Consider the following 24,285-nt stretch of genomic DNA (forward strand, 5'->3'; position numbering starts at 1 on the left):
GTCAGCAGCCTAAGAGGAACCTGTTTCAGCCTTCATATGGATTTTGGTCTCTTTCCCTCCTACCTTCACTGCTTGAAATAGGGCTGGCCCAGCTGCTTCTCTGAGGAGTGCTTTCTATTAACCAGCTCTCTGCAGGCTTTTGAGTCAATGGAGATGACATGGAAAAACAAAGAAGACAATTTAGAAAATATGATATCTAGAAATATAATACCTTAAAGAAATCTACACCATGGAAATAACTGCAAATTAAATGAAAGTATCTGGGGTTTTGGTAGCACTACCATTCTTGTCAATGGAAAAAATACCATCTTTTCAGTTTACTGTGGTCAAACCCAGCAGCATCCAGAGAGCAAGTGCTTCCAATGACAATCTAGCAAAAAAATAACAAATGACCATAGAAAAAATCTGCATGGCCTCTAACTCAGACTGCAAGCCATGATGAAACAGGAAAACTGAATTCAGTCCAAGTTTCAGCATGTCTCATCTGTCCCCACACCTCTCTGTGCACATAGAATGTCAAAAAAAAAAAAAGCCACTTCATTTGGAGCAGTCAACAAAAAGCCAATAATATATAATCTAATATTTTTTAATTTTATGTACAGGAATATAACGTTATGGCAACTTTGTACATGAAATACATACAGTATTTAAACATGAAAATCAGCTAGGTAAGAATTTACATTAGCAATGAAACTGCTTCATATGCAGCCCAGTTAATACTTAGTTTAAATCTGTATTTTATTGGGGGAGATTTTAATAGTTTACAATCATAGAAACATTTAAAACAAGACTCTATAAAATAATTTACAGAAACCCTACCATCTACACTGAGAGAAAGGGCCTATGTCTGAGAGTTGTGTGTGTGAGTAACAAGGTGAACAAATGATGTATCTCAGCCTCTTAAAGTATAAAATAATTTAGAAGCAGTTCATGCAATATGGAAGCAAAGGCGTGCCAGTTCCTCCGAGGTTTTCTCCTACCTTGGACATCTACTGAGCATCACATGTGGGTCACTGGACACATAATAACACTGCTGCCAGGCGCTACCAGACAGCACCAGCCTCAGTTCCTCCAGACAATGACTTATGTAAACATAAATATACAAGCTGATATCTTTTCTACACAGTACAAATACAGGTCACAACTTCTCAGCTGTGCAAGTAGTCAATCCGTACACTCGGAAGCAGGATAACGCTCAGCCCGGAGTCCCCCGTGTTCCTCTGGCCAGGGGCACTAACAGAACTTCCTGGTTTTCACCAGTTTGCTCTGGTATTTCACCGAGTGCCCGCCGTGCCCTATGACATAAACATCCAGCAGGTAGGACTTGCCAGGCTGCAGGCCTCTGATTGTCTCTGTGGTCACTGCCTTCTGGATGTTCTGGCTGTGGAAGTATTTACACAGAACCTTTTCCGACTTCTTCCTCGTGTCTGGGCCCAAGCACTGGTTCTGCTCTCTCTTCTTCTGCTCTTCGTTGTAATTGTCATCCACTTCCCTCTTGTAGATGCAGAATTTGTTCCTCTCCTGCGTGCCCAGCCAGGCCACGGTGACCGAGGAGCACGTGCGGAGCTTGTCGAAGGCTTTGATCCGCGTGTCTTCGGGCAGGGAAGGGAAGGACTGCTTGTTAGGCCTGCTTGTAGCCAGGATTTTCAGCATGGAAGCGCCTTTCTTGCTGCCCTTCAGCCTAATCAGGTACTTGGCTTTTGCTTTCCCCCGGAGCTGGAACTGCCGCACGCCCTCCACGCTTTGAGACAAGAGGAGTTTTCCATCCCTCCTAACTTGGATCTGAACAGCATCCAGGCAGGAATGAACGGAAAAGGTGACTTTTTGGTGAGAGGAAACAGGGGCAAAACGTAGAAATTTGGCTCCCTTTCTTTTGATGAACACATCTGTAACTTTGCCGTCCTTCAGCTCGACTGTTTTCTGCTTCGCCTCCTCCTTGGTCCTGGCAAAGGTGCCGACATAGGCGGTGCTCATGTTGGTGTTGGTGTTCACTGCAAACATGTCAAAGTAGTACTGCGTGTCTGGCTTCAGGTCAGACACGGTGAAAATGTTCTTGTTCCCAATACAAACTCTGTGCAGGTCAACTCTCGGCTTTGGGGGCGTTTGCCGCCCAAACTTGGAGGATTTTAGGAAACCACGTTCTTTGCCAGAGTTGTTGTCTGCAGGGAAGCCAAAATGGGCAAAGTCAAAGGGACTGAAATCCAGACCTGGCTTTGGAGCCATCATGAAGGCGTCGTCAGAGCTGAGCTTGGCTTCGACAGCACAGAGGCTTTTGAAGTTGTGCTCTTTGTTGATGACGATGCAGTACTGGATGGGCTGTCTCAGTAAGGAGGCCGTGGGGCTCGGTTTCCATGCCAATGTCACTGTTGTACGTCCCAGGGAGGTGACATCGATTCTGGGATCGTAAGGTAACTCGGGATAAGGCTGGTCTGACTCTGGAGTCGTGGTTGCATACACTTTAAAATGGGTGTCTTTCTCTGTGGACAGCAGATCCAGCTGGTAGAGCCCAGAGGGGGAACTGGAGGACACAAAGTACTCCACGTCATTGCCTTTGTAGGAGAAGAGCTCCGTGCCTTCCTCGTTGGTAATCTGCTGTTTCTGTTGCTCAAGGGGCTCTGGGTCACCTGGAACACAAGCAAAAGACAACATTTGTACAGACACTCTCTGCAAATGTGAAAAAACAGAACTCTAAAAGGCACATTTTACTACATAAAGTACAAAAGTGACATGGAAAAGGAAGGTTTTGTCTTCTGAGGAAGATGTAATTGATCAACACTTCTGTCAAAACAGAGAGGAAAATTGGCTTGGCACTCAGGTTAAACCCAAACACAAAAGCAACTCCACCTGACCAGTGTTAATGGAATCTCATGAACAGCAGCTAACACCTTCCACTGGAGTATCAGGCATCCCACCTGGAGTTGCCATGCGTATTTCCCCAGGGGAAACTCACTCACCTGTCTGTTCCTGGATGTGGACCCTTGGCTTTGGCCATCTGAGTCACACTGAGACTTTGTTGCTAAACACAGTGGGGACCAGAGGTGTGTCTGCCACACCATGTGGTGTGTGGGACAGGTCAGCACATGTGTCAGAGGCTCTGGCAGCCCTTTTCTCTGCTGAGCAGCAGCTACACAGCTCCATGTCTGGAGATGAGTCCTTCCAAAGGGTGGGCTCAGTCCTGCTGCAATGCCAGCCCTGTCTCTCCAATCTTAGCTTGTGTAAACACCTCACAGCAAAGCCCCCATCAAAATGAGTCACTCTGGGCAAACACAGTTTGCTCTGGCAGCAACCAGACCCCTGTGACTGTAACCTCAGCTTTTACTTCTTTGTAGTCCTTTTCCTTTCTTTGTTGCTGCCTGTTGTCAATCTCCTGCACTGGAAGACCAAAACAGCAGGAGATCATAAAGACAGGCCTGCTGTGAGACTCAGTGTTTGAGGAACCTTAAATCCAGGAGAAAAGCAGGGAAGGGGACAGGGGAAGTTGCTGATGGTTTGTTACCTGATCCTTCCCCACTGGCTTCCTCTGGGAGCTCCTGTACGCTCAGTTTCCACTCCAGAGGGGCATCACATGGTGTCACTGTCACTGCTAAGGGAGTGTTGTCCTCTTCAACCACGAAGAAATACCTAGAGGGAGGTTGACAGACCCACATGTAAGGAACTCCTGATGGCAGCCAGCTGGCAGGGATTGACTGGACACCATCAAGGATGGTCTAGGTGGGGCCACAGAGCCAAATGTGTTACCAGCAGACAGAGGGAGTTTGGAAAGGCTGGTGGGCCAGAGCTAAGGAGCAGGGCTCAGGCTTCTGTGTCAAGGCAGAGCAGAGGGCTTTCTGGCCTCCTGCCCTCCCCTCCAGCAGCTTTACTTTCTACCCCTATACTACCTAGACACAAACAATGACAGAGAGATAAATGAGGGGAACAGGGTCTCTCCTGGAACTTAGGGAGATGCTCTTCCAAGCAGGACACACATTGTATCCAGGTGAGCACACAGAGGTGCACACACACCCAGCTGCCCTCCCACATCCCTCCAGGCACCACACATCACCTATTGTAAAACCTTCCTTGCCAATGAAGGCTGGAGGAGGTATGTGGCATGAGGCAATACAGCTCTTCCCTAAACTCTCTGGAGCCTCAGGTTCTTCCCCAGTCTAACCCTCAGTATTTTCTGACCCACAGGGTGAAGTTCGGGAAGTGGAGATTTCAGACCAGGCTGCCTAATGCTGCTTCTTTAAAGCACAGTAGGGAACAACGAAGAGGGACAAGTGGGGTGGGTCAAGCCTGTAGTTTCTTATTTCCTTCCCACTCCCATTGCCTCCAGACATGGTTAGTGGTCCCACTTCAGGGAAATTCTGCAGTCTGGGGGAGCTCTGGGCTTATCCAAGGAATCAAATAAATAGGACAGACCCTCAGCTGGGGAGGCCACATTGGGCTGGAGGCTCACGTGTTTACTTCACCAAACTGAACACTGGCATTTATATTTTTCTGGTTGAGACCCAATTTTGATCTCAAAGCACCCAGCAACCAGAGCTACTGCCTTCCAAGTTCAGCTTCCTCACTTGGGCCAGGCAGAAATACCTTTTGGGGGTGTCTCGGAAGAGGTAGCTGCTGATTTCAGCCCCGTCAGGGATGACTGAGGAGTCGTGGAAGAACGCCTTGTCCCGGATCTGCATCTGGAAGAGCTCCTCATCCCTGGTGGGCAGCTTCTGGGGCCTGGAGTGCAGTGGCAGCAGCAGCAGCAGGAGCGGCAGCAGCGGGCAGCGCAGCAGGAGCATCCTGCAGCAACGACAGGGAGGCACCTCAGGAGGGGCGGCACGTGCAGCTCGTCTGCGCTGGGACCTGCGCACACTTCACTGCACTTTGTGTTTTGCAGGCACCTTCACTGCCACACAAACACCAGGAAAACTCGTTGTAAGGACTGAGCTCAGACTGTCACAGCACTTGGATAAAGGGTGTCACCAAGATTTGCCCATCCTGAGCAGTGACCGAAGCAAGCCCAGGCACTGGTTTCAAACTGGAATTGCTACCAAAGAGTAAAAGCCTTCCACGTGCTTTGGTGAGTTAAACTTGGATGTTTTGCCACAGCAGAAACGGAGCTGGCTGGCCTTGGGAGCTACAGCAAGCACAGAGCAGATGGAGGGTACATCGGCTTTGCTTCCCCTAGGAGACTTTGGTTGGGCTTCCAACAATCCTCTGGAAAGTAAATATTTCCAGTGAAACTGTTCTTGACAGAAATAGCGAATTAGGAAAACATGTGATACAAACCCACACATATTCAAAGCACATTGGTATTAGCATGCAATTCAGCAGGGCTTAATCCTCAAGCCTGATGGGAATTGCAAAACACAAAAGCAGAGAATCCTTTACAAATTAGGCATAATAACTCATAATCTTAGCCTTTCATTATTATGTCTATAACTAGGTCAGAAATTACTACCCTAACATATACAGTGGGACAGGCTGAAAATCTCCTTTCAGTACAGTAGATGATCTCATCTATAATGGCTCTGGGATGGGGGGGAGGAAGGGGAAACAGCCCATTTCTGGTACAAATGTATCAAGTTTAAATGATTAAATGATAACCAATTTTAATTAGGAGAAGAAAGAAAAAAAAATGTTTAGGTCATTACCTTAGCTGTGTTAGCACTGATTTTGGGGAGAAACATGCTAAAAGCAGAGCTGCCAGGAACAGCTTCTCTTGTCTGCTGGCAGAATGTGCAGTCATGCACTGCTCTGGGTACTGCACTGTGAAACAACTACTATTTTATAGCAAACTCTTCCTTTTACCTCAGAGATCAAATTTGTCACTGAGACATTTCCCACCACCCCTAATATTTTATGTAAAATGAAGCAAACATAAAGCTCCTTGAGAAGTGGCACACTGTAGTCCAAGCCATACTAAAACTGCTCTTCCTAAATCCCTCTCCCTGCTGCCTCCAGCTCCCCTCCTGCCTGTCCTGCTCTCAGCACAGCTGAACACAGCCACCCACAAGCTGCACAGCAGGGCTTCTGACACCAACATGGCTGTGGAGGGCTATTTTCACACTCCTTTTGCTGCCTCTGACATTGTTATTTACTCATTCCTCCCACCAACATGCAGGTTCCCCCCCACTCACCCCTCCTCTCTGCTCTCCCCTGATATCAGCTCGTTCCCTCCCCCCTTTCTACTGTTTTCTCCAACTCCTGCTGTCCGGCTCAGTTCCTTCATCTTTCTATTTTCCCATTGAAATCAGTGATGGGACAGGGAAAACACATGGCAAACTCAGCAGGATCCATGAGCCAGGAATGACCTGCACCCTCACAGGTTGCAGTTTTAGGTCTCAAATGGTGTGCTCTGTTATCATTCGGGATGGTTTAATGACAGGTTACTGCAGTGCTCTGCCCTACAGAAGGGAAAAGAGTCCAGGGCTTTACCCAACACATGCAATTGCTACCTACAGGTAAATCCTGATTTAGCTTTCCCAGCCTTTGTCAAAATTTATCCCAAACAGGTCCTGAGTTAGCTTTTGATCACAGTGGATAGAGTTCCTCAAATCCAGACTGGAGTGTTGATACTTACCAGCAAAGTTAAAGACATTTGACCTTTTGGAGCAAAGATCATAAGTCAAAATACTTGCTGGCTTGAGTCACCAAAGCCAGCAGAAAGCTCCTCTCACACAAAGCACGATGAGTTTCGTGTGCTCTAACATGCTGTTTATTGATTTTTCGAGTATTATTGTTGGCCAACAGGGATGAAATTCCTTCCAACTTAATCACAACAGTTACAGCAGATTATGTGGTTAGGTAAGAAACTCTGACGCTTTCTGCAGACAGCGTCCTCCACATGAACCCCCTGAAACTGCAATCCTGTGTATTCCCATAGTCAGTTCCAGGGCAATGGAACCTCTACTAAAATAAACCATTTTGATTATAGGCTAAGCTTCACTTCTTAAATAATTTCACTAGCTAATGCACTTTAAAAACTCCCATAAACAGTGTTTCTGCCCCCCTCAACAGCTACAGAGCAGTGACAAGGTACAGATTTGTCTGCAAATTCTTTATCTAATTATAAAAGCATTTCGGCTTAAAAATAACTCCAAAAAGACACATGAAATTTAGTTCTATATCCCTGCCCGTCCCACACATGAAATAGCTTGCAAAGTTGTCAACTGTTACTGAAAAAGGAAACTTTTATAATCTCTGTTCTTTGACAAATTAATAGAATTTTGAGTGCTTTCATTTTTAGGTAGCTAACCTCAGAGGTTTAAAATGGGCCCAATTTTCATGCACGACACTTCCAAAAGCGGGACAACAGCAAAGAGGCATCCAAACCTGGCTCACAGTTTTTGGAAGCTGTGCTGTCAGTGTTACACCACCCTTTCACACCAGTTAATAAACAGATTTTAGTTTTTGCAGAGCACTCATTATAATTTGGCAGGGTTTCAAACTAAACCCTCTGTAGTTTACTCATGCAAAACTTCAAGAGCAAAGCAAAAAGCCCATTTATTCATCCTATGTTTGTTTCTGGGCAAGCTCACCAGTGACTTTGACAGAGCCCCTCAGAAAATGCACTTGCTAGATGGGAGCCTGTGAATTCATGCTCTGCCACCCAGTCCTCAGAAAATCCCAAAACAATTTTCTTGCCTTGGATTCGTTTTTAGAATCCAGGTACAAGCTGAGGCCTAAGCACTGCACTGCTAAGCCACACAAATTGCATTAAATACGTTGTGTGATTTTTTTGTTCTCTAGGCTGTGCCGCCTCCTTAAACGTCTTTTATTCAGTTTTCTACAAGTTTGTCTTGTTTTCTTTTCTTTTAAACTCATGAGTCAATATTTTATTGATATATTCCTGCTGACTGGAGGGATTTTCCTGCTGTTTATCACTGAATTTAAGAGAGTGCCAAAACAAACAGTCCTAAGTGAAATAATAAGCACCGTTTTCCTTCTCCAGGATTGCAAAAGTGCCCTCTAATGGCCCGTCTTTACCTTTCACTTCTTCCCCAAACTCTGTCTCAACTGAGCCTCAGACCCAGAGGGAAAAGTCCTGCTGGCTGACTGAGCTGGGGAGCCAGAGTGGGCATGGAGCATCCAGAGGGTGCCATCTCCTCCCAGGCAGGGCTGCTCCCAGGGGACAAGGCCACTGGGTTTTGCCTGCCAGGCACCAGGACACTGAACCTGAGCAGGCTGAGGGATGCCAGGGCAGCTGGCCAGGGGTTCCTTGGAATGTGGCAGTGCCGTCCCCAGGTGAGCAGCTCCCAGGCTACACAAACACTGCAGGAGCAAGAGCCACACCTCAGGAGATGTTTGCTCAAAGAGCCCAGCTGTATTTACCTAAAAAGATCAACAGATGAAAAATACATGCTGTACATTGGAGAGGGAGATACACGATTTTAAACATTTCAAAATTCACCACCTTGCCAGAGGCTTGGGGCTTTTTCCTTCTTTCACAAAGAAGAAATAACCATTTTATAAATGGCATTTTCTCAACTTGAGTTAAAAGCACATACACGAAAATCATCATTAAGTCAGGTCATGGGTTTTATGACAATTACAATTAATTCCTCTCTTTTAAATAATCTCCTTACCCAACTTTTCCAAAACCCCACCTACAAAAGCCCTCTACAGCCCTCTCTCCTGCCTTTGAGACCTCTGGGTAACAAACTCCATCTGCAAATCTCCAGGTAAACTGCAATTAGGATCAGAAGTGGAGAGGATAATGGGATTTACAGCTGGCTCAGGTCCTGAGTTGAGGGACAAATGAACTGGAGCTGTGGCAGCCCCTCATGGGGTTTTCCCACAGGCTCAGCAGGGCACACCCTCAACCCAAGCCAGAAGCAGGTGGCCTTGGGGACAAATGAAATGATCCCATTTTTGATCTCCCTGGTTAAGGCTATGGTATTTTCTGGCTGACCTTTTTTTCCAGCACTGAAACGCAGCTGTGTGGGGAATACTCTGTAAGGGATCAGAGGCTCCCTGCCTACATCCCACCACAGAAACCCCACCCAGCAGGCCAAGAATCCATTTTGTTTGGCTCTTGGGGATCCAAGCAGTTGTCTCCTCCTGTTTGGGCTTCACTGTGCATTTAACAGAGGTACTCACCAAACACACCTATGCTGTGGAAAAAGGGAGCAAAGTACTGGATTCACCACATGCAACACTGGTACCTGTTCACAGTCATCTTCCTTGATCTATGGAAATCATTTGCTTTACTCCTTAACTGTCACCCAGACCTGTGAAGGACTTAGAATATCAAAACAAAACCATCTGGGTTTACCTGGAGCAAATGCGTCTGGAATGACCAAACCCTCACGTAAATTACAGAGAGTGGGAAGAGCACAACTATAATTTAGTGAGGATAATTTCAAGGCACTGCCTGACACAGTGCTCTTGTGTTGCATTTCTTCTCTTTTTATTGTATGGATGGTTAACTTTTTTTCTTCCTTACATCCTATTTTTATACTCTGGTGTGCTGGGGGTGGGGTTTTTTTCTGTTTACATTACCCGTGCTGCATCTCATAATAAGTCTGCAGATTTATTGACGTGATTTAAGTCCAGCTTTGGAAATAAAAGGGCACTGTGTGACTTCTTTGACTCATTATAGGAATGCTGCAAGCAAAGAGCCCGTGAGCTTTTCCATTATACACTCCATTTCCAGAGATATATGCCACAAATACATGCACCTCAGCACACACAGTTATCACCTGAGCACCAGAGGAGTTGAAAAGCACTTATAAATTTGGATTGTAATGCAATTAGTTACTTTTAATGTGCAAACAAAGAAAAATAATGCCTTTGCAATTTAAGCATTTACTGGGAGCTGCTCAGTTTGTTTGTTTAAGGGGAGACCAGAGGGGAAAAGTGAAGGCCTGCTGTTTAATTCTGAGTATTCCCTAAAGGATGTGGAAAACGCTTGGTATGTTTTTCATTTGGGCTTTTTTGTGGTTCCTTTTTTTGTTTTTTTAAAGCATCGCTTTTGAAAACTTGTTGTCTGGTCCTGCCTGGTGCCAGGGGAAAAGCATGGGCCAAGCAGGGCTGTGGGACCTCTCCAGGGGCTTGGGACAAGAATTGCAGCCCCAATAGGGATGCAAAGGTGCATCACTGTCTCTGTGGATTTTAGAGACCAATTCTTTGTGTAGTGCCACAGCCAGCTTGACATGGCAGCTCCCATTGGCAGGACCAGCTGTAACTGGGAGGGCAGGAGCTCTCAGGGACCTGTAATCCATGGATTAAAGCTCCCTAAGTACACAGGGACACGATGGACTATAATGGTGCCTTTGAAGCATGGAGGCTCCACCGTGTCAATAACCTGTGGATTAACCAAGCGCCTCTTGCAATTCCAATTCAACCCACAATTTTCCTTTGCTGGGAAAATTATTGTTTTAGCCAAGCAAATCGCTGTGGCATTACAGGGAAAAAATACAACCATTTAAAAATAGGAAGGTTGGAAGAAATAAGGGTACATTTCTACCAAATCTTAATGGACAACAGTGGCAGTGAGCTACAGCCTGGGGGAGAGGTTAACTCCAAAGGGGCATCATTAGAAAATGCAGAGCTGTCTCAAATTAGACATGTCGAAAAGCAAACATACTCGGGGAGATAGGGTATCAAAAAAATCAAATTTTACATGGACTATTTTGTTTCTACGCTGAGACTTATTTATTTTTCCACTTTTAGTGGAAACAGATTCAACCCTGATCACATCAAAATCGTCACCCTGGAGCTGGTGGCAGCTGGCCGCCTCAAAAACCAGCTGAGCCAGGGGATGCCATTGGGGACGCTCAAGGAAATGCCTCATAGTTCTCCTTGTTTCAATCAGAGACCACATACCAGCGCTTCTCTCTTTCACAGCCACCTCTGCCCACGGGACTCAGCGCCGAGTGTCAAACCCAAACAAACAGCGCGTCCCCGGCGGCCCCTGCTACAATGCTCAGTTTGTTCCGCGCCTCTCCTTGCGAGGGGGTGGCAGCGGCACGGGAAGCAGGGATGTGCTGGAGCACAGGGAGGCAGCCAGCTGGCAGCCCTCCCCCCAGGACAGATGTTACCTCCCCTGGCCGCTCCAGCACCGGCTGGATCCCTGCTGCTGGCCCTGCTCATCCTCCCAAGCCCGTACAAAAGCTCCAGGTGGCTGGATGTCGCTCCTGGAAAGGGCAGGCGTCATGGGATAGGTGACTGGTACCAGCTCCTGCAGAGGAAAATATGTCACACTCGGAGAGTCTGACCCAACTCGGAGTAGAGGAATTTTTTCCATAGTCTCAGCAGGGGTTGAGCCCCAGTAGAAGAAATAAGGCAGAGAAATCTCGGTTTGCACAACTCCAGGCCATTTCAGATAACCAGCCCCGAATGCCACGCAGCTCTACCACAAATCTTTCAGCGCAAGCGCTGGGGGTGTTTTATAATGGAAAGTAATTATTATCCCCTTGTTATGAGCAATAAAAGTAGGGCAGAGACTTTCCTTGTTCAAGGAAATCCCAATATAATCCTTTCCTTTAATCATAAAACAATAGCTACTTTCCTTGGCCAAGTCATTCTGCCTTCAGCACAGCTCTCTGGGTGTAGGTTGCTCTCTCTCTGTAATGAATTTCAGCAAGGGGATTAGCAGGGAGGAACACACGAACAATTACAAATTACAACCAACACCAGCCTGTTGGTATTTGCTACAGAGTTTCCCACTGTTCCTCTGGAATACTTCAGTCTGACATTATGAGTGAGCGCCCTCGCCAAAATCCTCCAGGGACGGGGATGAAATGTCAGGGCATGATACAGAGCAGGAACAGAACCAGGATCTGCATCCTCAAACTGCCGGGGCAGGAAGGCTTGGGAAGGTGCTACAACACAAACCCAGAGTCATTAACTTCATTAACTACCAAAGGAATCAAGGTTGCTTGAGCCATTCCTAGGGAATACCACTGGCATGGCAGCTGCTCCTGGCCAACAAGGTGTTTGCTAAAGGGAAGAACACAAGGGGCTGGCACAGGGCAGGGAGCTGTGGGAGAGGCAGGGACAGGCAGGTCACCAGAGTGACTCCCAGAGCAAGAGCAGAGGAAGCTGAGCTCCGGCACCTCCAGCAACAACCTGAGCACTCACATTCTGGAGTGGAAAGCTGTGCCACGAGCACACTGGAATTCCTTATGCACTTCTCCCCTTCTAGTTTTTGGTTGGTGATTTATAAAGGGAATATTTCTTGGAGAACCTGCCAAGTGCAGAGGGGCTGATTGCCACAGCTTCCATCAGACATGCAATTTCCCTGGGTGTCAGGAATACCACCGCACACGTACACAGGGTTACAAACCACAGCCAGCCCACGGGCATTGCTATTCCCACTCACTTCCCTACCTCTACACACACAGTACTCCCACAACAGTGACTCAGGAATTCTCCTTTGCCATGTCACCTCACCACCCTTATTGCCACCAAGGGTTTCTCACCCGCCATGGCACAGAGGAAGAGCAGCAGCTTTCCAGAAAGCTGGAAGAGCAGAGCAAAACAGCAGCAAAAACAATGCATGGTGCTTGTCTGCAATACCTGGGGAAGAGAGTGCATCCCTGTGCTGCCACCAGAACGGTATCCTGCAGTGGTGCTGCAGGAAAGGAAAGATGAGTTTTCCTGCTCAATTCAGAGTTTGGCCCATTTGAGAATTGCTTAGGCTGGAAAAGTCCTCTGAGACCATTGAGTGCAGTCGCTAACCCAGCACTGCCTAGGCCAGGGGGTAACCCATGTCCCCAGGTGCCACAAGTACACATATTTTAGATACTTCCAGGGATGGTGACTCCACCACTGCCCTGGAAAGCCTGTTCCAATGTTTGACAAGCCTTTTCATGAAGAAGTTTTTTGTAATATCCAATCCAAACCTCCTCTGGCACAGCTTGAGGCCATTTCCACTTCTCCTATTTGGGAGAAGAGACCACTACATATTACTGGTAACCACAGTAATATATGTTATATTTATAGCTGATCCCTCAAAATTTCAAATCTCTGAATTATCATCTGAACACAAATCTTTCTGATTGCACTTACTATCCAAAACTGGATTCAGTTTTGTTATTTTCACCTTCAGCTTTAAAAGTATGCAAAGGAAACCTTAGGCCCTGCAAGTCCTTAATGAACCCTCAAGGTGCTCTCTCATAATGATTTGTTGCATATCAGAGTAACTTCACAGATGCTGCATCTCGTTTTCCCTGGCTGAAAAAGGGCTGCTGAAAATATGTAAACATTTGTCAAATGTTTGAAAATGCAAAGTATCAAATGTAGTGCTGAAACTGTTGATATTTACCTATTTCTATTAGCAACTCTTAGTGTTAGACCTGGCAGATCTCAGCCACAGCAACAAAGACTCCAAGATCCAGCATGGATCTTGTCTCCCACATGGATCCCCACCATCCCCAGGAAGCAGCACACACCATTTCTTAGCACTGGTTCCTGAGGGGCTGCAGTGGCTGAGAGACAGGATGGCTCATCCTGGATGAAGCACATCCAGCCCCAGCACTGCTCCTGGGTGTCACTCAGCAAATTCCCTCCTTTGCATGCTCCCTTTTAGACAGGACTATGAGAATGAGCAGGAATGCTCACACTTCCTAAATCTTGTATTTACTCCCCCAGCATCCTGCTTAAAAAAAGACACAGATTCCCACAGATAAATTAGTGAAATTAGCTCAATAAATTAGTCAAAGTTGTTACTGGAGGGCATGAGCTGCTCCTAATTTCTCGACGTAGCTACCTGCTGTCCCCACCATGGTGCCTGACATTTCCCACTGCTTCCAGAGAAAATCCCAACTTCCCCCAGCTGCTCACCCAGCATCACTCAAGCCCCTCCAGTGCTAAGGAGCCATGTGACAGAGCAAGGATTTGACTCCAAAGGGCAAAATGATGGGGAGACAGTGAGGCAGAGCCCTGGAGGTGGCCTTGGTCAGAGCTGACACACGCTCACCTCTCTGGAGAGGCTGGAAGAGCCCACGAGTCCAGCCACAGCTCACCAGCCTCCAGCCCAGCACACCAAAGCAGGACAGGAGCACATTTGGGAGCTGCCAGTCTTCAGGCTTCCTTCCAGCACTTTTCTGTTTTTTAATCAGCCAACTTGTGCATTTCCAAGCTGGGAAGTCCTTCCCAAGTGCAGAAGGGATGGGTGCTCCAAAGGGATGTGGCGCCAGAGGTTCAAACCTGCCAGTGTCACCTGCAGAGCTGTGGTAGGGGGTCTGAAAAATCAGATGATTGCAAGGGTTGGTTTCAGCTCCACTTTGCTGCTGGGCCAGTGTTTATTTGTGCAGGCTGGCAGGGGAAAGGTTATCCCTTTATGTGCTGGCTGCCAACAAAAGCAGAGGGAGCCCATGTGGGCGGAGAGGCCGGGCTGTCATGGGTGAGCGAACATCCAAACAGCCCCAAAACCTCCGGCCCTCTTATGGCAACCATACATCCCAGGCTGACAGAGCAGCAAAGCAGGGACAAGAAGGGAGGAGTTCCTGCATTCAGAAAGGGGGAAGAAGTGGTGAGAGCTCTGGTGTGGGATCCAGCGCTGCTTTCTGGGGGTGTCCCTCCACCAGCGACTGGAAATGGCTGCAACATTCTTGGATGAAAGCTACTGCTAAAGGATAAAACGTCATTCCAGCATCACTGCTGATCATTGCTAACCCCCAAAAGCTGTAAATTCATACAACAGTATCTGCTCCTTGGTGCTTTGGCCCCTCAAAGCATCTCAGCAGAGGCTTGGCCATGTGGGAGCTCTGCCCACGGGGACAATGCCCCCGGGTCCCACTTTGCTCCCACACCTTCCACCAAGGGCCCCGAGCTGGGGTCTGCCCAGCCCCAGGGTGAACAGACCCTCAGTGAGCCCACAGTGCCCAGAGGAGATGCTCATGTACCCTGTGAGCAACAGGCTGAGCCAGAGCATGCTTTGGGCTACTGGAAACACACTGTGCTGAGGTCTATGAATTTTGCATTTTCTAGTTCAAGTCCTAATTGCCTGGATTTTCTCATAAACACCTTGCAACTGCTTTTTCTTACATGAGAGGGAATTAGAATGTGCTCCATAAATTAACAGCACATTTCTTTCCCTGAGCCTGCCACCCTGCTATCACACACTTGCAAGAGATGTCTTAGACTCTTGCTTTAAAATACCTGCTTAATTCAAACATTAAATTTAGACTTGTTCACATGATGTGAGAGGGTCTTAAAACCTACTTATTTTCTCTCTTTTTTTTTTTCTGACTATTGTACTCTAACAGGATTATAAAAGTTTTAATCGACTGATATTAAATCTTCCCTGCAAAATTGTAACTTTAATACCCCCTAGGACTATTAGACTTTTATTCATTATTTCTCATTACTGAAAAATCAGTTTGAAAGAGCCCCTAGGGTCTTCCCCAAATAAGGATAAGATCCTATTAGTCGTACAAATCATACTCAAGGAAGTAATTCTTACCCAGGAGAGAAAACCCCCAGGGAATTAAACACAGATTTAGTAGCCAAAGGAAGGGAAGGAACAGGGACTAGAAACTGTTAATGCTGCACATTGATGTTTTCCTTCACATCCAGAGACCAGCTGGCAGCTCCAAGACACTTGGCTTTCCCACACCATCACAATCCCAATCTGTGAACTGCTAAATTTCCATCAGGTTTCTGGATTTCAGAATGCTGAGGCACATTTAGACTGTTTGACTAAAACAAATTAGCAGTAAATCTGCTGCACCTAAACAAAGCAGAGAGAGATAAAGAGAGGGAGACTCGCTTCTTCACAATGTTCTGGCTGCTTTGTACCAACATCTTCCCTGTCCAACCATCCCTGCAAATGTGTGTGAGGAATCCCCGATCCCACCGTGCCTCCGCTGGTCTGGGGCTGCTCTGTCTTGGTACTGAGTGAGTTAAAGGTGAGAAAGATGAAAAGCATCATTTTTCTCACCCCCTAATAAAGTTTCAACAAAGTTGTGTTTCCTCAAATAATACAGGGGGGAAAAAAAAATAGACTCAATTAGGCAAACAATGCTTTTCCCCTGTAAATCACAGGGGAGGTGTTGGCCTCGGTGCTGTGTCACCTTGGGAGCGTGCGAGGGTCACACTGGAGGGGCACTCATATCCGGACCCGTGGAGCAGGGAATGAGGTAGGAGAGATAAATTATTGCCTCGTGCTTTTCAGTTTTCCAGGTGCTAGCAGCAAGTACCCACTGCTTCCTATCTCAGCTGTCACACAAGCAACAAACATGTCTCTAAGCCCTGAGTTTAATTACCCTGAAGCCAGAGCAGTCCCACTTCAGGCCAAAGCTGAACAGTCCTGAGAGAAATTGGTGAGAAATGCTGACAGTACCTGCCTGGGTGCGAGGGCAGAGCCCAGGGCGAGATGCTCTGTGCAGGATCTGCTGCTCCCCTCTGGTAACTCGGGCACGTTTGTGCTCAGTGAAGCTGTCCTGCAGTGGGACTGGCTTCTCAGGCCACTCCTGCCGCTGTTTACTCCAGTGACATTCCAAACCCATCCTGTAAAACGCCCCCCATCAGGTTCTTGGTGAAGCTGGACTATCAGCTAGCTCACACATGAGGTGACATGACACACTGCCTGTTCCTGACGTGTCCCACATGACTGACGTGCTCCCTGTGGAGCAATCAAAGCCATCCACGCAGTCATGAGATTTTCAGCTGGTTCCTGTTACAGCTCTGTGTTAACATTTATCCTTCTCCTGTTCAGTGGGCGTCCTTGCATGCAGCAAATGAGAAAATGAATTCTGAGAGAACAAACTTCTTTCTAATATTTGCTCTCTTTCTCTCCCATCTGAATGTATTTCCAGCTTGAAGCACACTCTCCTGGAGTGTGAGATAATAAAGCCTATGATTTATTATCCTGACCTGTTTCCCAATCTAAGGGCAAATACTTCCTCTCTAATGACATCTTGTTAAAGTTTTCAAACAACATCTCCTCAGCCTTCAAAGCTCCTTCCATCCATCCACAAGCTTATTTGAGTTGTCTTCTCAGGCAGAAACTATCCCTGTTTGATCTAATGAGCATTTTTGCCACAGGAGTACATCTTGTGATGTGAAACAGAACAGTTTCTGCACTCTGCCTTTTCCCCAAAGCAACCCTCGCTCACTCACTGCTCTACTCATGAGTTAGCAGAGCTCAAGCAGTTCTTAAGTCCCTTCTCACTGGTCTTACCTGGGATATTCTCCTTCCTTGGGTGTAATACTGATTTCACCTGGTTTAATGCCCACACGGTCAGTGACACCAAAACGCAGAGCTCACCAGCGCTCAGTGTCACACCAGGTGCCCCATGATCAAGTAACCATCGGTCTCATAGCCTGTCTATACTCTCTCACATGGAGCTTATATTCCAAACATGCATTCCTTGATCCTATAAACTAGCTGGGGTTATCCTCCCTGATGCTGGGGCATTCCCAGCAGCATGTGTACCGATCTGTAAGGGTTTGCAAACTTGTTTTCTTGTATAAAAGAGTCGGCCCTTCCCTCCTTCAGTCCAGTCCGCTCTTCTCTGCATTTTATAACCAAACAGAAAAGAAAACAAACCAAAAGAAAGCGAGCCCTCGCCCTCTACTTTACCTCTCACGAGTGGCCGAGCTGGTAGCCCCGAGCAGCCCTATCGCCCTCCGGGTTACCAGCCTCACCCGTTCGAGTGCCGGGAAGGAGAAACGCGGAGGAGAAACGCGGAGCTTTCTAAGGCTGCCCCTAATGCAGAAAACGTGCGCGTTCGGCGGGGGCGAATGGAAACTCGCCCGCCCTCCCCGGAGTGGCCATCGCTACAAATTAGCAAAGCTGCCTCCAGCCAAAGCCAGCCAGGCACTGAGAAGATAAATACCCACTTAGCACAGCAAAACAAAACCAGCCCCAGAAAGATGCGAGACCCCGAAGGGGGACTGAAACAGCCCCTTGCAAACAGTGAAGTAATGGGCTTACAGTTTTATTATTCGTATAAAGTTTAGTGACTTCAAAATGAACGCGAAGCCAAGCAGGACTTGTTATCCCACTAAAATCTGTGCTGTAACTGAAGCCAGTGCCCAGATGTTCCGTGGTAAAATCCACCGCCTCGCTGCTTAAAAGCACCACATACCCTGACGTACAGCCCTGGCTTGCCTTTATCCAAACCTACTCAGATTCTGGATTGTTTTTCTAGCAATCCTTTCAACTGCCATGGGAAGCATAAAAGGTGGTCTCCTACAAAACCATTTGGTACCAGCTTGAAATGTAACCATTTGCAGAAATAAATCAGGATTTCTTTTTAATAAACTGTTTATCGCCACCCTCTCGAGACATAAATCGTAGAAGAAAAAGCAGGGTCTGAGTTTAATAAACATCTCATCTTTTTATATATATTAAGGCAGAAGACCTTGGCACACTTCAGACTGAAACATCCAGCAAACAGCCTCCATCCAACCCTGCTGAGGGCATGGCATGGAGCACAAGGCCACTGCACGGATGGAGCTTTCAGGAAAGGGTTTATCCCTTCATTTTTAGGGCACATCAAAGGCAGTCAAACCTTTTAAGAAGGACAGAGGGGACTTGAAGACACCCTTACTGCCCCGCACGCAGTTCTGGTCTGTGAGCCAGGTTGCTTTGGGGCAGCCTGGGCTCTCGGAGCACTGAAGGATGCTCAGGTTCCAATGAGCTGCACACGGAGCCACAGCACCGAGCCTGCCCCCAGCGCCACATCCCAGCCTGGCTCACAGGAGGAGGACAGGGACGCTGGGAAAGCCCTGCAGATGGGCCGGAGCTGCGTGCCGGGAGCGCCGAGCGACACACGAGCACCGGCTCTGCGGCGAAGGCATTTAAGCCGAGCGGGGAAGGCAGCGCAGGCGTGACGTGATTTTGAACAGCTTGCTTGACAGTTTGCACCAGATTGTATTTATAAACATTGGGGAAACCTCAGAGCTTTTCCTCCGCGTTTCCGAAGTGCTCACCCACAACAACACAGGCGCGCGGGGCGATCCTACGCAGCTCTGCCTCGCCTCGCTGACAAACTTCTCACAACTAAGTAAAGGGGCCCAGAGTCATCTCGGTGGGATTTACATCCCACACAGTGCTCAAATTCCCTCTCGTCTCCCCACCAAATCCTGACCTTCTCCAGGGTGGCTGGAACATGAGGTGACCTGCTGGCCCGTGACGCCAGCAGCACGTCATGCCCGTGTGCCACCGCCTGCCAGGTGTGCTGGTACCAGGGAGCTGCTGGCAGAGCCCAGCGTGTCCCCACTCAGGAGTGGGACATGCACATTTCGTCACTTCACTGGCAGGGCCGCAATGATATGCTGCCGTGCCCACCTTCCACAGCACAGAAATCAACAGGATTTCTGTCCAGGGCCGCACGGAGACAAGGAGAGTGGGATGCACCCACAGTCCTCATCATGGAAACATGACAAGGAATTTACAGACATATTATAAAGCTCTCAGAAAATTAAGAAGGGCTTGTTATCTGCTGACACAGAAAGCTCACGAGGAACAAACATCACTGTGCTCACAACAGGGTCAAACACAGCCACAGGACCCTGGATACACCCACACGTGATGCACTACTGCCTATCTCACCACGTTCTTAATGGTCAAACTAGAAGGTAAAAACCTCCCAGTGTTTTAAAAAGTCCTCTTCTGCTTCAAATATCAGCAAGTTTTAAATTCTAGGCATTGCTCTGAGCACTTGAGAGAGTTGCAGTGGCACAAGAAAGCTGACCTGGGCAGCTCTCCTGCAGGTACGTGTTTCGCTATGAGGCAGGAGAGCGTGGCTGGGAGGATGAGGCATTCCTGACAAGAAGCAATCCCAAGTACCATTCCTAAAATAGTTCAGAATCAGCAATTTTCAAAGTAGGCTGAGCAGAAACACAAAGTTCTTCCCCCTTCTCCCTCACGGCACAGCCAAGGGTGCTGATGGTGTCCAGCATCCAAAGGCTGTTTTTATGGAAACCAGGCTATGGCCAAGCCTGCAGCGCCTGGCCAGGGTCACCGATGCCATAAATCACTCGCTGCCAACCGCCCAGGGAGGAATTCAGCCTCACATCGCTCTCGCCCCTTCCACTTTTACAGGCACAACTCCACTGTCTCAACCAAGCGTGAAAAGGGTGGGAGCCCAGCCTCAGTGCTGGGTGGGCTGCCAGAGCAGCCTGACTAGGGGATGCTCCAGTGGAGACAGTGCCACACTTGTGCCACTGAACATCTCCTGCCATCTACGGCTGCTCACAAACAGCCAGCTAGGACACGGAGCGCCGGGAATTTACGGCAGGGATCTTGCCTCCCATCTGAGCTCGCCTCCTGCAGCTCAGTCTAGCCACAAGAACAGCGATACTGTTTAATTGTGCTAATTAACATTGTAACTAGATGCTAACCAGCTCCTTTGGTGGGGAGGGGAAATCCAAGGGAAGCTACAAGCCTCAGGACCCGCTGTCTGAAACCAGCCTTCCAGAGGCTGCCTAGTCCACGTCGGTCGACCGGGATGATTTCCAGAGCAGCCCCGGGCGGCATGGCACAGACAGGATCACGGTCATCCCTGGCACCACGCTAACCCGTCCGGGGAACCAGGGCATTGCTACCGCTCAAGTGTTAAATTCATCCAGACCAAACACGCTCAGACAATCACAGCTTTTCAAAAACCAGCGCTAGCCTTTAACTGCGAAGGTTTAAATACATAAAAGTTCTATCTGCAAGTGATTAAACAGCGCTTTGTAGCCATTGTCTCTGCGCTGTCGAAATAAAAACAGAACCAAGGCTGCACGTAGCAAACCTCGGCACTTACATCCCACCGTAGAGTTTTCTGTCCGCTTCTTTTTTGGTAGCCACTTTTTTTTTTCCCCGAGAAGCACGAATGATGCTGGCGGAGCCGGAGCCGCTGCCTGCCTGGCACACACCGGCTCCGCGGCAGCGCCGGAGGACGAGCCAGGCTTCCCGGCAGCCGCACGGGCTGTGGGGCACACGGCCGCCGCGGGCTGCGAGAGGGCAACACCGGGGAGGAAAAAACAAACCTCGAAGGCGAGGGAGGGATCCGAGAGAACGCCGGGGTTTCTCCCGGCAGCATCCCGCAAGAGCCGCGGCGGAGGAGAGGTGCCGGGACGCGGGCTCAGCGCCGCAGCCGCGGCTGCAGGGACGGCGCCGGGGTGGCCGCGGCCCCGGCCCCGCTCCGGCCGAGGGTCCCGCAGCCGCCTCGGGGCACCGCGCCCCCCGCCCGCCCCGGGGCAAGCGGAGCGGGCTGCGCGGGCGGCCCCGCTCCCCGCCCCGCTCCCCGTGCCTTACCTTGCGGCGTCCGGTCCCGTCCCGTCCCTCCCGCGGCGGGGGAGCCTTGGGTTGATTTTTAGGGGGGCGGCTGTTGACCTAGCCCCCCGCTCCGGTGCAGACGGGCTGCAGCGGGGACTGTGTCACGCACGTCCCTTCGCGCTTTATAGCCCCTTCCCTTCCCCACCCCTCCCCGCGGGGAAGAAAAAAAAAAAAAAAAGAGGAAAAACAATAAAAAGCTGGGGAAAGAAGCCGGGAGCCCCTCGGGCACCCGCCGCTGCCCGGGGCGAGGGCACGGCTCCGGCTTCGCCTCCCGGGAGGAGCCGCGGGGCAGCCGAGCGCCGGCAAAAGTTTGGCGGAGGGGGCGCGGAGCGGCGGCGCCCGGCGCGTCTCGCTGCTGCTGCCGCCGGGGCGGGCAGGGGGTGCCCCGCGGGCGCGGCCGCCCCGCCCCGCCACCGCTCCGCCACCGCAGGGGCGGGCCCGGGGGGAGCCCGCGGCACCGCGGGGAGCCCGGCCCGGCCCGCCGGCCCCGGCAGAGCCGCGCAGGGGCAGCGCCGCCCGGCTTTGTGCCGCGCTCGGCTGCGCTGGCAGAGCCTACTCAACATCCATCTTGGAGGGTTGGATCCTGCCCGAAAGCAAAGCCGGGACGGGGGAATGCGGGGGCCCGGAGGACGCGGCGCTCCCGGCTCCTCTTTCACGCGGCCGCTGCTTGAATCGGTCGGGGGCTGCGGGAACGCTGCGGAACATCCCAGCAGCGATGGAGGCGGGAGAGACCGTCAAGGATGCGTGAGATATGGGATTTACTAAACCTTCCTGCAACTGAGCAAACGGGTCTCGAAGCTACACGTTCAACCTCTCACCTTGTCCCTCATCACGTTTTGGTCAGAGGCAGCTTTCAGGTTTGGGGGCCGAGGGACAATTTTCTTACTATTACCTGAGAGCTGCAATGAAAAGACAAAAACGATCCTTTGCCATTTAAAAACAAACCCATCTCTTTTTGTTTCCTTTCTGGCACATCAGACATAAAAACGTCAAGTGCTACATAAGCATTAAACAAGTTATTACTGATAGCAGCTGATGGGTAATTGCCAGCAGCTAATCATTCCTGCCCTATTATTTCAGCAGATTTGGGGAGCAAAAATTAAGTAAACCCTCTTTTTTTTTCCCTTGCAAGACAGCTGAGCAAATCTGACAGCAAAGCCTCAGTGGAAGGATGCAAATTGTCATATTCTGTAGGGTGACGTGTAGGGTGACAAACAGCTCCACTCGGTGAAGACACAACCCCCAGAAGAGCTCATGCCTTCAGGGACACACAGCTGTCCAAACCTCTGCTAATTGCCATTAGTTAGTGCCACTTACCTCCCACACTGTCAACTCACAGAACAGCAGGGTCCAGCCAGCCAGCATTCTGCCCAAGGGTCTGCTCAGAAATATAAGTTCACTGAACAAAACCCAGGATTAGGAAAAAGAGCCCTGTGGGAGCCCCTATCCAGTTATCCTTCTGTTTTCTCTTCCCTATTTTTACATATTTAATAACTTTATTCATTGTTTTCCAATAGGCTTTAAGGGTAGGAGTTTAGGGAAGGGAGAAAGACAAAGTTTAGGATAAATTTATGCATGTTTAAGGAGAACTAAAAAATACCTGGTAGTACACAGCATCCCGACTTCTTCCCTTCCTAGAGGATCGTCTGCTTCCAACTGCAGCACCTCGGTAAGAAAATCTCAGCAAACTACATGTGCTCCTCTTCTGATGCAGAAGGTGCAGAGATTCGAGCATCCAAAAATGGGAGAAGCTGACTAAATGAGAAAGCTGAAATTAGTGAGGAAAACCTGGTACATTGTGAGGAGCCTCCCCCCAAGCCTTCAGAGCGCGCGGGAGCCAGCAGAGAGCGATGTGCTCAGGTGAAGGCAGCAGCTACCGCCGGGTGCAATTCATGGCACAACAGGATTTTGTAGAGCCTGCAAAGATGGCTGGCTCGGGTTTGAGGTCATTAGAGGTAAAATATTGCTACCCAGCCAAAGAGCTCTGGAGACCGTGCGCCTCACACACAGGCAAACCGATTATTTTGAAGCCAAGGACAGTTTTAGTGCTATTGTTCTTAGGGGGTATCACTGTCTGTGATTCCAGGGGAAGCAATGTGACATCCCTGGGATGTTATTTGCAGGGGTATGTGCACACCAGCTCCTCTGCACAGATAACTCTTGGTTTGGATGCCTGCAGTTCCACCTCTATCGCTGTTGTAAATCTCTGTGGTGATTTAAAGCCCAGCACAGAGCGAGGCTCCCAGCCAGAGGCACAGGCAAAGCACTTCCACAACAAGATTCAGCTCTCCCAAAATTTATAAGGTACAAAAACATTCAATGCAGATACAGGAAGCAGATTTGGAATTTAGATGCTGGAAACTACGGGAAGTCTGGAAGGTGCTGGAGCAGCCTCCTAAACGGAAACCAAGCCATGAAAACCAAACACAGAAAATTCTCTCGTGTAGGTGATTGCTTTGAAATCCATTAAATAGTAGCTGGGATAGTCCCAGCTGCTATCCCAGCTCCCAGAAAACTGGCATTGAAATACTCCCCCCTGGAACCAGAGATGATTCACAATCACTTACAGGAATAGGCATGGTCGCCTACAACACCCAAGAAGTCCTCAAGTGTGAAATGCTCCTCCTTATGTCTTTAGGGCAAAACTGACAAACTAAAGAGGCAGAAAGAGCAGCAAATCTCTAAATGATTTCTCTCTGGGCACACACCTTCTCCTCCCACCCTCTCAGAGGCTTCCAGGGAACTGAGTAACCAAATTATTCATCCACACGCAGTCCCAACCTCTGTCTGCAGCCGTGCATTGCTTCCTCGGGGGCTGAAACAGCTTTGATTCCAGGGAGCAAATAAATATCCCAAATTTTGAACATCTCTAATTGGATCCCAAGGAGGGCTGTAAACTGTCTGGGTAAAAACTGCACTCCTCACAGTTTCCCCATGCTGGGAGGCCCCGTTAGAGTGGATGGATAGGTACTACCAGGAAACAAGATGCGTGTTATGTACGATGAGAAAAAGAGCAGGAAATGTTTAATAAGCTATCCAGTGAAAAAAATCCTGAATAATAAATCTCTCCCAAACAAAAATGGAAACGG

General features: G+C 49.0%; 1 protein-coding gene across 3 annotated transcripts; it reads right to left on the bottom strand.

Moving 5' to 3' along the window:
• Positions 1 to 568: 568 nt before the first annotated feature.
• NDNF (neuron derived neurotrophic factor) lies at positions 569 to 23,016 on the bottom strand. Of its 3 annotated transcripts, none has more exons than XM_077176732.1 (4): positions 22,797 to 23,016; positions 4,573 to 4,770; positions 3,497 to 3,621; positions 569 to 2,624 (listed from the first exon to the last, which is right to left on the bottom strand). In XM_077176732.1, exons 1-4 carry the CDS (start codon positions 22,811 to 22,813, stop codon positions 1,234 to 1,236), a joined length of 1,731 nt encoding a protein of 576 aa, XP_077032847.1. In that variant the 5' UTR covers positions 22,814 to 23,016; the 3' UTR covers positions 569 to 1,233. The 3 variants fall into 3 exon arrangements, with proteins under 3 accessions (XP_077032847.1, XP_077032848.1, XP_077032849.1); XM_077176733.1 differs by lacking the exon at positions 22,797 to 23,016 and adding an exon at positions 21,176 to 21,602; XM_077176734.1 differs by lacking the exon at positions 22,797 to 23,016 and adding an exon at positions 16,265 to 16,575.
• Positions 23,017 to 24,285: the final 1,269 nt, after the last annotated feature.

This window comes from Agelaius phoeniceus, chromosome 4, assembly GCF_051311805.1.
Source record: "Agelaius phoeniceus isolate bAgePho1 chromosome 4, bAgePho1.hap1, whole genome shotgun sequence".
In the NCBI taxonomy this organism is placed as follows: domain Eukaryota; kingdom Metazoa; phylum Chordata; class Aves; order Passeriformes; family Icteridae; genus Agelaius; species Agelaius phoeniceus.